The sequence below is a fragment of the Nuphar pumila genome, chromosome 3 (genome assembly GCF_984573655.1).
Source record: "Nuphar pumila chromosome 3, dmNupPumi1.hap1.1, whole genome shotgun sequence".
Taxonomy (NCBI): domain Eukaryota; kingdom Viridiplantae; phylum Streptophyta; class Magnoliopsida; order Nymphaeales; family Nymphaeaceae; genus Nuphar; species Nuphar pumila.
Window position 1 is genome coordinate 107,681,401 of NC_143251.1, and position 12,613 is coordinate 107,694,013.

Consider the following 12,613-nt stretch of genomic DNA (forward strand, 5'->3'; position numbering starts at 1 on the left):
TTGGACTGTTCCAACAAGTCTATTGACTAGTCAACTCTATGTTGACTAGTTCAAAAAGAACCAAACATAGGCAATACAAACAGCCACTAAGGGCAATACCATGCATTAAAGCACAAAAGTAAGAATAAAATAAATAATATTTTATTCGCAATATACTAAAAAAATGAGTTAGAATGCTTTAGAAGAGCATTGGAGAACAAGAGGGGGGTTCACCCCTATTTATACACGAGATAGTCTCAAATAGAGCTGTTGGACTGTTTCAACAGCTATAAATATAGTTGTTGGACTGTTCCAACAACTCTATTGACTAGTCAACTCTATGTTGACTAGTTCAAAAAGAACCCAACGGCTCTATTTGGTCTTTAACCAAATAGTCCCTATAAAAATAGAAAAAGACAAAAAGAATAAAATAAAGTAAAAAAAGCTAAAGTACCCCTAATGGGCACCTATTACAATGCTGTGAAATAACAAAAATACCCATAGAGGGTATTACCTATTATATATATATATATATATATATATATATATATATATATATATATATATATATATATATATATATATATACAACTTAACAACAAGCACCACCAAAGTCGTTCATGATCATCATGTGAAAATGTCTTCAAAGAGACTATGTGCACAAAGGCACTAGATTCTCAATATGAAAAGTGTGCACAAAGGCACAAGATGAACACTCGCAAGAGAATACAAATGCACAAAGGCATAAAAATAAATAGAATCTTTATTGAATAAGTGAGAGAGCTTTACAAAAGCTTAAGAATTACAAAGGGGGTGAGATTTATACACCATAGAACCCTTGGAGGGGCTCCACATATAGACGTTGGGGCCCCTCCAACGGTCATATTATTGACCGTTGGAGGGGCCCAACGTCTATATGATGTGGGCTCCTCAATGGCAAAAGACAAAAATAAAAAAATAAAAAAATAAAAAATAAAAAATAAAAAATAAAAAAAAAGAAAAATGCAAAAGAGAAAAAGGAAAAGAGCAAAAAGAATATGCGAAAAAATGGAAAAGACTATTTCGCCCTTATATATATATATATATATATATATATATATATATATATATATATATATATATATAGAGAGAGAGAGAGAGAGAGAGAGAGAGAGAGAGATTACATTTTAACACAGCAATGCCACCATTTCCATAACAACTGCCATCAGATTGATTTTGTTACCAACAAAGCTATATCTGGTGACTTGGATACTGTTGTGGACCATGTGGGACTATCTTACACGTGCAGCACAATTACCAAATTCATATGGTGTTTTATAGTTAATATTGAGTCAAACTACTGATGATAAATTTCAGATGAGTTTTGCTTCTGCATACAAACACAGCCTATGTTAGAGACGTGGCTTAAAATACATGCATTCTGCTATTTGTGTTTATTATTTTATTGCTAGGTTGCATATGCTATTTGTTTTTGCAGTAATCTTCTTGCCATACAGGTTGATAATATTGGGGCTTTGGAGCCATATTTTCAACTCTTGGCATGCTTTGGATAATAGCTGTGCTTGTTTCTTTTGTTGCCTATGTCATGCTTATTCTCCTATGCCTTCTTTCACTCAAAGTTTTTGTTTTCTAAAAAAATGTTTTAATGAATAATTTTATAGGACATGGCTGATCGATAGCAGAGGGATTGCAAGGAAAGTTAAGAATGCTACCCAACTTTCTAGCTGTCAAATAAATGATTGGGGAACAGAAGCAAAAAGGCAATGCCCCAATTGCAATTACCAAATCGATAACAGTGATGTATGAGTCACCTATGCTATTATTTGCTTTTTACCTTTTCTTTTTTTGGGACTCTCCATTTTTATTTGTTGTTGTTGATGGCTTTATAATTTCATGGTATACGTATTTAATTAGATGTTATAAAAGCTGCTAACTATTTTTATGTTACTCTTTGATTCTTAATTTCATTTATTATGTTCCTCTATAAAGTTTGGTTGATCAACATGGAACTGCATTGTGCGCATGGAAAATTTCATTATTATGCTTTATGTTATGGATCCTATTGAAGTTTTTGGAAGACATTATTTAGCATCTTTGCCAGTCAATTATTATGTCCCTGGCTGGAATTGGTAGGTCCTAACCAACTTAATCCTAACTGTCCTAAATGGTTCCAAAAAACAAGTTGCGCAGGTGTTTGCTTAATTTGAACTTGCAGATGTAATGTATACCTTAATTGGTAGAAAACATTCCCTGGATTTTTTTCATCTTTAGATGTGTTTTAGAGATTAAAATAATCAAGGGTTCAGTTTTCATCAAAATTTTATGTTAAATGATCAGGTTTTGCATTAAATTAATTTTGATCCAAAATAATCAATGATAAACACATGTCCAGGTTCTTATAACTTGGATCATTATGCAATTTGTTGAATCTTGAGGTTATTACTGCTTTAATTGTGCAAATTTTTGCACATGAGATGGCCATACTGTTTTCCTGTAGATATTTATGTGCTTTTGCATGACATGTGGAACAATTTTGAAAGCGTGTTCATTAAATTGTGTAAGAAAGGCACATAGAACTGGATGTTGTCTTGCTTGGCTTATTTGATTTGCTAGCTATTTCTTATATGCGAGCTATCCATACCATTCGAGCTGGTGTTGGACCCATTGTTTCCAAGGTCTTTTTCATGGACTTTTGAAGACTCGTCTCTGTTTGATGCTTCGGTGGTGATTGTTTGGTTGAAATAAACATAGTTGTGGGTAGTAGATCATTCTTCTTGGCTTGAATATTGAAGATGATGGCCTGTATGGTTAGTGTGAGGGCCTGATAATTGCAATGATATTCTAGATGGTGTTTCAGCTTATTATTGTTTTACTGTTCTCTTGACTTTTGATCTAGGATGCTTCACTGTAATTGAGACTGCCTTCCATTTGATTGCTAATGTTTGCAACACATGTTTGGTTGATAAGTTCTGTTTTTCATGCCATGTGTTTATATGTATCTATACTGACTGTTCTCCTGTAGTCTAGCTTCAAATTCTATTTGCATTGCTAAAATTGAAAGATAAGATCTTAAATGACCCTTTTGGAAGGATTTCAATTTATGAAGTGTCTTGTTTCTGAGTTAACTATGAATCTTAATTTTTTAATCAGCTTCTTGTTGGACGATGAACTCAACCATGTCACAAATATTGTTCTCAGGAATTTCTCAGCTAGAGAAAATTTCGGGAGATTTTAAAAAAAATTGTTTTTCTCAAAAAAATTCTTGGAAAAATCTCGACAAATTTAAAATAAAAAAATAAAAATGTGTTATTGTACATTTCTAAAGTCAAAACACTAAAAAATATTTAAGAACAATATATATTACTAAGATTTAACAAATTATCTAACACAACCAAATTATCACCCACAAGGGCTCCGCTCATCTGGTAGGGGTGACTTGTGAATATCACCAAGTTGATAGGACATGACAAGTTTGAAACCCATGGGTGGTGCCCCTTGCCACAAGATTGAAGTTGGGTGTACTCCCCCCGGTGGGCAGGGGGAACCTCAGGGTTTTACCAACCGGAGGCCAGCCAATGTGCGATCAGTGATGGGGTGGGAAGGCTTCCTTTGCACTATCCATAAAAAAGATTTAACAAATTATTGATAGCAATTAATATATAATAAATAAAACAAATGGCTAAGTGTTATATATATATATATATATCCCTTTTTTCGTTTTTATTTATTTGTTTTTTTTTTGGAAAAGGAGGGTGGGTCACTAGACGATGACCCTTCCATTTTTGAGAGGAAGGGGGAGGGTTCACCTAGTGGTGATCCTTCCCTTTTTGTTCTTGAAAGGAAGGTTGCTTATGGCCTTCCCTTCAGTTTTTGAGAGGGAGGTGGGGCCACCTCCTGTTTTTTAAAGGAAGAAGATGGTGACCCTTCTGTTTCTAAGGTAGGCGGAGCCCTACCTCTCAGTCTCAAATCTCAGAGAGAGAGAGAGAGAGAGAGAGAGAGAGAGAGAGAGAGAGAGAGAGAGAGAGAGAGAGAGAGAGAGAGAGAGACTTCAGCCCTCGAAGGACTTTTCGTTTATCATTTGTCTTTGAGGAAATGAAAAAAGAAACATTAAATGTTACACTTTGTATGTGTATGGATTTGTGAAATGGGAATAATCCCATATCGATCAGGCATGGAGAATGGCCCCATCTCCATGCCTATAAAAGCCCCCCAACGGTCTCATTCCTATTGCGCTAAAATGGCATAGCTTATAAAGGCCCTGATCAAAGTTCAAATTTTTAAAAAATTTAAATTTGTTAGCCATTTTAAACTCGTTTCATTGAAAAAAAAAATGTGAGAATTTAAGTTTGGCCATATTTTTGAAAATCTCGCATTTTAATCGTGAAAAATACGAAAAATATTTATTTCACATTTTTTTTTTCACGAGAATTTGAAAATCTCACCAAGATTTGTGACTATGAACTCAACCAGCAGTATTACAATATTATCATTTCAGTGGTGTTTTTGTTATTCTTTTGTATATGTTGCAACTGCTGTAGTTAATAATCTTTTATTGGGGTTTAGCTATTACCCATAACAAAGTTAAAGTGCTATCTATTTATATATATGGGTTAATCTTACATTAAACTAGTTGTGTTTAACATTAACTTTTTTGGGCATTATAGGTCTTTTGAACTTGAAAGGAATTGAAATGTCATACACCTTTTTTCAAAAAAGTAACTTTATGAATCTATCAAACTTGCTTTTTTTACTCCAAAAAGTAACCATGCATTTTAAAAAATGCCATTCTTTTAATGTTATTTTAGTCATTTTAATAAGGTTGAATCCATATAATGTTAACTACAATTAATTTAATGTTTATATATATATATAGTAACTGCCTATATTGACCGTAGCTGAGATGCGGATGCTTAGATGGATGTGTGGAAATACAATAAAAGATAAGATTCGGAACGAAGAGATACGTAAGAAGGTAGGTGTTGCACCCATTGAAAATAAGATGCGAGAGAATCGTTTACGGTGGTTTGGACATATTCGGCGAAGGCCTAATGATGCTCCAGTTAGAAGGTTGGAGAAATGGGAAAATATATTAGTTAAAAGAGGTCGGGGTAGGCCTAGGAAGACTTGGATGGAGATGATAGGAAAGGATATGAATGCTTTGAACCTCACCGAGGACATGGCGTTGGATAGAAATGATTGGAGGAAAAGGATTCATGTGGAAGACCCAAAATGAATTTCTTTTTTGGTTCATATCGCTGACCCCAATTGTTTTGGGATGAAGGCGTAGTTGTTGTTGTTGTTGTTGTTGTTGCCTATATTGACCGTGCCTACTGCACCCTACAGGGATTTTAAAGGGTTAATTTTCGTGCTTTTCTCGAATCTGACCATATTGATGCATTCTATGTTTTATAGGAATGGACTCTTGCAATGTCCGATCCCGACACACGGGTAGGTTTTTATGAGATTTGAAGATCGACGGTGTAAAGTCTTTATAAATATCATAAATATCCAAGGCTTAAGAATTTATAAATTTTTATCGAAAAAACACGATCCAAGTGTTATTTCGTAGCAAATCGACCATGCGGAACACATCTGTAGGGTCAGATTTGCAGAAAATCCAGAAACCCCTGTTTGCTCGCGGTAAGCACGAAATAAAGTAGGCAACTATCCTCTACTCTCTCTCTTTCTCTATATGAGAAGGTGGTAGCCTCCTACCACCCCCTGAGCCTACCCAAAATGCAACTCTGTTGGCCGTTGGAATCTAAATGAGATGCAATAGCCAACATAAGGGGTATTTAAACCCCATATGACCCACCCGATGCTTGACAACCCCCATTTTCACATGCTCCTCTCTCTCTCTCCTTCTCTGCAACCCTTGCCTGAGTCCCTCAGCGTTGGACCACCGCCGGAGGCCTGCCCTCTTATCGAGCCGAGCACCGCCCTGCACCACTCCCCTTCTCTCTTTCTCTATGTAATCTTGGGTGGGTTGCCTCAGGGGAGCAAGCTTGCCTTTGGTTGTCTTGAGACTCCCCTGAGGCGGGCTTGCCTCAGGCTGAGTGGTTTTCCTTAAGAGAGAGAGAGAGAGAGAGAGAGAGAGAGAGAGAGAGAGAGAGAGAGAGAGAGAGAGAGAGACTAGTGGGCATCAGCCTCCAGTGAGCGTTCAACATAGATTGGGTTGCTCGGCTCGATAGAGAGGGAGGAGCTCTGGTGGTGCTCGGTAGTGCAGGGAAGCAGAGGGAGAGCGAGAAAATGGGGGAGCCGGGCGTCGGGTGGGTCATACAGGGGTCTAAATACCCATTATGTTGGTCGTAGATCTCATTTAGATCCAGCTACCAGCAAAGTTGCGTTTTGGGTAGGCTCACGGGGGTGGTAGGCAGCTACCACCTTCTCATATATATATATATATATATATATATATATATATATATATATATATATATATATAATGGGAGGAGAAGGGGAACTATGCAACCAAAGGAAGGTCCATTATCTATAACCAATGATGATCATGCTGCATTCTTTCTCTATCCATTGAGTTTTTTATCGATCAGGATCTATATATTGAATTTTCGATATTTAGATGCATTTTTTAAAGTGCTAAAAATCAACGGCTGACAATACTATGTATTGTAAAAATGTGAGCCTTATATTTTTTATGTTTCGAAAAATATGTCTAGATGTTGTGAAATATTCATGTAAAGCATATTTCTTATTAAATACATTATAAAGAATAGATATACATGGTTTGATCGATGAAACACTCAAAGACTAGAGAAGGAGAGCCATTTGATCATCATTGGTTATAGATGTTGCACCTTCCTTTGGTTGCACGGTCCCCCTTATATATATATATATATATTGTTTGCTACCCTCGTGGGTAAGGAACCCCTTAGTGAAAAATGTAATAATGTTGTTTTTTTTTTCCAGTTTTTTTCAAGGTTGCTAGACTAGGAAGCGAAAGCGGGAAACAATACGGGAAGCAGAAGCGAGAAGCGATGCATTTTAAAATGTATAGGAAGCGAGAAATAAAAAACAAAGAAATATAAGAATTGAATGGGAATCAAAATGACACAAATAAAAACTAAAATAAAAGTGGTAGATATTAAATTTAATGTTTTTTTAGTGTAAGAATTCAATTTTTAACAAAATCTAAAAATGATGAATACCAATTTAGAGGAGCGAGAAGAGTGAGAGAAAACACATAAAAAACAAGAAAAGTTAAGTAAGAGAACATATAAGATGAAGCATGTGGAAAGCATAGGAGCAGCGTGGGGGAATCAAGGCTCTCATCAACTTTCGGAAGCGAGGAGTATTGCGCTTCTAAAACGAGTTTTCGTGAAGCGAGCTTCCCACCTATCTAAGAAGCTTCCGGTAACTATGGTTTTTTCTGCACATTTGACCTTCCGGATGTAGTCTATATATTAAGTTTAGTAGAAACCTATGTAATATAGACACGACAAACAACCCACCGTACCTGTGTCGACACGCCTGGGTACGGCTACCAGGGGTGGCACGGGTACATTGTAGGTCAATTCGAGTTGGGTCCAATTAGGACCCAACCCAAAATGCAGTTTTTTTTACCTGGAGAGAGAGAGAGAGAGAGAGAGAGAGAGAGAGAGAGAGAGAGAGAGAGAGAGAGAGAGAGAGAGAGAGAGGCGTACCTAGGCCACGTCTTCTTCTCTTTCCTCTTCTTGTCATAGCCTTGAGAGAGAAAGAAAAATGGGGCAACCCCTTTTATTTTACATGTTATTTTACAAAATTTCATCCCCCTCCCTTTAAATTTTTTTTCATCCACACCCAATCTTTCCAAAATATCATCCACACCCCCAATCTTCCGACACATGGATGAGTTTTTATAAAGTTTGAAAAATCATTGGTCCAAATTTTTTGTAAATTTATGAGGCTCCAAATGTCGTTTTTTCATCGAAAACACATGATCTGACATGCTGAACACATCTATGGGGTAGAAATCACAAAACACACACCGAAAAGCTGAAAAACCCACTTAGCATGCTTGCACACACACACACACACACACACACACACACACATATATATATATATATATATATACAGAGAGAGAGAAGAGAGAGCATCCCAGACCCATTTAAAAAATGTGCTTGCATGCATTTTTTGCTCAATCCAAACCTGCAGATGTGTTTATTATTACTTGCTCACTAAAAGCATGCTTTTGGATCAAATCAATATTTAACAAGAATTTTTTATTTTTAGTTAATCAAGTTTTGGGTGCAATATGAATCATTGCTTTTTTTCTAGCTAAAAACCACTTGTGGCATCCCTTGCTGCAAGGTCGAACTGAGTGTACTCCCTGGTGGGCAGGGGGGGCCTCAAGGGTTTTACCAACTGGAGGCCAGCCAACATGTGATCAGTGCTTGGGTTTTTTTCCCTTGGATTATCCAAAAAAAAAAGAAAAACACATTTAAACATGAAAAATATTTAAACTAATATACGTTTTCTTCTAAATAAAGCATTGAGATCACATCTATGGGTTTAGATTAAGCAAAAAACACGTGCAACTGTACAAATATTTTCCCTTTATTTTTTTGGTTTCTGTAGATTCTCCCATCTCTTGCTCTCTAACAAAACTGCTTTTGGCAGGCTATGATACTATGGCAGGCATTTTGGTCTGCTTTTAGATTGTATATTTTTAAAACTTGGTCTACCTTGTTTTTCTTCTGCAATAATCACAAAATTTTACAAGCATGTTGTTACGTTCTATATTCTGCTCGGCGCCTCTTTCTTGCAGCATATATAAGACCAGACTTGGATAATGAAACTGGGGCATGTCTTGTGCAGGTCTCAACTGAATGGCCAGGTCTACCGGCAGGTGTTAAGTTTGATCCCTCTGATATAGAGCTTTTAGGACATTTAGCTGGAAAAGTTGGATATGGGAATGCTAAGCCTCATTTGTTCATTGATGAATTCATTCCAACACTCGAGGGGAAAGATGGAATATGTTTCACACATCCTGAAAATCTGCCAGGTGATGGATGTTAAATTTGCACATTCTCTTCTGCCATCAACATGCTAAATTAAAAAAATTCCTTTATAATGCAGGTATCAAGAAGGATGGAAGCAGTGTTCATTTCTTTCATCGAACTTCCAATGCATATAATACAGGTCAGCGTAAACGTCGAAAGATCCACATGCAGTGTAACTTAACTGGAAAGCAGGTACGTTGGCATAAGACAGGAAAAACAAAGCCTATCATTGTGAATGGTGTACAGAAAGGTTTTAAGAAGATAATGGTTCTTTATACAAGTTCATCGAAAGGAAGCAAGCCTGATAAAGCAAACTGGGTGATGCATCAATACCATCTTGGTACAGATGAGGATGAAAGGGATGGAGAGTTTGTGGTGTCAAAAATATTCTACCAACATGACCAAAAGCATCCTGGTAAGAACAATGCCAACCAATCGAGGGAGGACATGGACAATAAGACACTTGAAGCCAGTCCTAGAACTCCGAACACAAATACTCCAAATCCTCCTAGGCTTGGAAAACATAGTTTGTTTGAAGATGGCGATGAAAGGGAAACACATTTCTCCCCACAGGTAACAGATAAGCATTTAGAAATAACTGATTTGTATATTTGCAGGGCAATACCATTATGTTACCATAGATTTTACCTTGGTTCATGGAACATACATTTGTGCTGTTCAGATTCAGTAGCATGCTCAACTTCTCTACTTGATGTCTTCAATATCGATCATTGCATTCCTTAGACTTTCACAATTATTTTGAATATAGATGGTTTCATAAAGTTTGAATATAAGGTCTCTGCTTTTGTTCTTACTTACGATAAAATATTAGTGCAAATTATTCTCAAGTGCCAGAAGTGACTTTTTTGCATCCGAGTTAAATTTGCTTCTCCCATTGAATCATTTAATTGCTTAATTACAAGTTATCTTGATGCAGTTTGTAAGTCTGATGTTGATGCATTGTTGTTTGGTTATTCATTTGACATATCATGGAGATTAGGTTGGAGAGACCAGTTGTACAATACCAAACTTTCAAAATGTTGAACCGGGGTGTGTTGGGGTAAACTGGTGGCCAGGTGAATCACAAGCCATTGATGATCCAGATGATGCTGTTTTTGACAAATTTCTTTTTTGTGATGAAATACTTGAGGCCGCTTGCCCCCCTGTTCAAGAGCTGGGGCTGGAGCAACCCCTTCCTTTAACAGAGTCCAATGGTATCAAGAATGATTTCGAGAAAGACATTTATACAGGAAGCAGTATTGCTGATCTTTATGACATACAGCTTGAAACACCACCTGATCTTGCTGTAAGATTATTATGCTTTCTCAGTCCATCTATTTTGGTCCCTTAAATTGTATCATTAGTTTTATGAATTTGTTGATATTATCTTTGTAAACTTTTCAGGATTTGCAGTTTGGCTCTCAGGAAAGTATCATGAGTTGGTTAGACAGGTTGTGATTTGATGGGCAATTGAATCCATAATGTGTCATCAGGTTGCTGCCAAATTTTGTATTTATTGTCCTGCAGAACTTTCTGTTTTCCCTTTTCTCTTTTGTTATCGAATGTACAGATTTTGGGTCTTCCTTTCTGTGGACTAAGCAAAGCACCTGATATCTGTTAATTACTGGACAGAACTTAAAGTTTACTAATGAAAGTGCCTGACTTCTTAGTAACAATGTCATGGCCAATTATGCAACTGTTGCTTTTCATTATCTTGCATGGAATCTGTTGCATGGGAACTGTTTCAAGTGCTACATCACTATCGAACACTTCCCTGACCTCTTTGGTGTACTTCATACTTTATATCCGGTCCGTATTCATTCTGACCTAATTCCTAATAACGGTGACATTTGGTAATGTTTGGATGCACCTGCTTATCCAGAAAAGTAGGATAAACTGGGATATTGCGTTGTCCTCTACAATGTGATATCCACTCTTATCCTAGTTTTCTGAACAAGTGGGTGCATCCAAACCTAGTTACTGGTGGCATACATCAGAAGCTTGCTTTCTTCCGAGTGTGATACCTGCTTTTTCATGCTTCAAAAGATGGAAAGCTTGTTTCTTTGGATTCGAAAGTGAACTTTCTTCAGATGTCTTTTTCATGGCACTTTTTGTTTAAAAATTTATGTATTCCATCATAAAATCTACATATATAATAAATACTTTTTGTGAGAATTGGATTTTATTTCAAATAAAAAAAGGTTTTAATTGTATTTCTATGTCACCTGTTTATATCTGTTCTCTTACTCGCTTCCCATTATGCTTTCTAAATGCTTCATTGCGAGTTAACATTTGCTTCTTGCGTCATGTTTCATCCATCACATCTTGCACCTGCTTTCTTTTCTGATATCTATGATTCAAATTAAAGTAAATTTAAGGTTGTAAATGGAGTCGGCTCCCATAATTAGTTAATATTCAATTTTATGTTCGTATTAGGTTGTATGGTCCTAGTCAAGTTATTCTTGACTTGGATGTACTTGCTAGATTACATGAGATGGAAATGTGATTTGAAGTCATAATTTAAAATCACATATTCCACCATGTAATTTGAAATCACGAGATTCACTTCAAATGTGATTTCAAATCACATTCCGGATCTCATTTGCATGAGATTCAAAATCACATTTGAATGCAACAAAACATAAGTCAAGTAAAGCTTCCTGAGTAGGAAAGGTTCTTACAGAATCTGAGTGATGAGCCTTGGGGTTACCAGTTGGTGAGAAGTCCGACTAAATCTGAACTGGAAGTTAGTGTTGTTACGGGACTTCTTGGATTTAGGCCTCATCGGTAGGTTGGATATGGGATCTAGTGAAAGTACTGGACAGATTTAAAAGTCATTCTCCACCAAACAAATCATGTAGATCATATCTATAAGGTTAGATTCACTTAAAAAATTATGAAAGTAAGATATTGTTTATTTCAACTCATTGATACCGAGTGCATATTTGCACCAGACTTATATATATATATATATATATATATATATATATATATATGGGAAAATATAAGGTGGTTCTGAACCATGGTACTCATATGGTGGTACGCACTCTTGTTCATATGGATCAAGCCACCAACTGGTAGATCTGTGTTAAAGTTAATGAAATATGATGTTTTATATCATTTCTAGACTATCCTTATTTTTACTAATTGTGAGCCCTTCATTTTCACATTCTCAAAAATATGATCTTATTAGACATGATAAAACCTTCTAACATAGTAAATAAACCATGTTAAACACATGGGTTAATGGATATAATCTACAATGTTTGTTTATTGGGAAATGAGTTTTGAATCATACGATTGTGACACATAGGCATGTTTTTAAAGAGCTTAAAAAATTAATGGTCTACAATGTACTAAAATTTCATGTCTCAAAAAATCATATTTTTAGATCAAAATAACACGATCCAAGGTTTGATCCTTAGCAAACAAACCTTCTTGAACACATCTATGTGGTTAGATTAAGTTGATAAGGCTAAATCTATGATTTCCAACTCAATAGTTGCATATAATTTCGTGCCTTCTCACCAAATATTAACTATATATATTTGCAATAATGAAACAAAAATATAATATTATGAAATGCCTTTGATTTTACTGTCCAAGACAAAGCACAGTACAGAGTTTTAGAG

General features: G+C 36.0%; 1 protein-coding gene across 1 annotated transcript; it reads left to right on the forward strand.

Moving 5' to 3' along the window:
* Positions 1–7,218: 7,218 nt before the first annotated feature.
* Positions 7,219–10,439, forward strand: LOC149843231 (SUPPRESSOR OF GAMMA RESPONSE 1-like). Its single transcript, XM_090000862.1, has 6 exons — positions 7,219–7,350; positions 8,797–8,983; positions 9,058–9,173; positions 9,228–9,554; positions 9,982–10,287; positions 10,386–10,439. The coding sequence occupies exons 1-6, from the start codon at positions 7,219–7,221 to the stop codon at positions 10,437–10,439; spliced, it is 1,122 nt and encodes a 373-aa protein (XP_089856988.1).
* Positions 10,440–12,613: the final 2,174 nt, after the last annotated feature.

Coding starts and splice junctions, on each gene's coding strand:
- LOC149843231 (XM_090000862.1), top strand. CDS start 7,219: ATGAAGCATGTGGAAAGCATAGGAGCAGCGTGGGGGAATCAAGGCTCT. Junction 8,984..9,057: donor ACATCCTGAAAATCTGCCAG/GTGATGGATGTT, acceptor TTTATAATGCAG/GTATCAAGAAGGATGGAAGC. Junction 9,555..9,981: donor AAACACATTTCTCCCCACAG/GTAACAGATAAG, acceptor CATGGAGATTAG/GTTGGAGAGACCAGTTGTAC.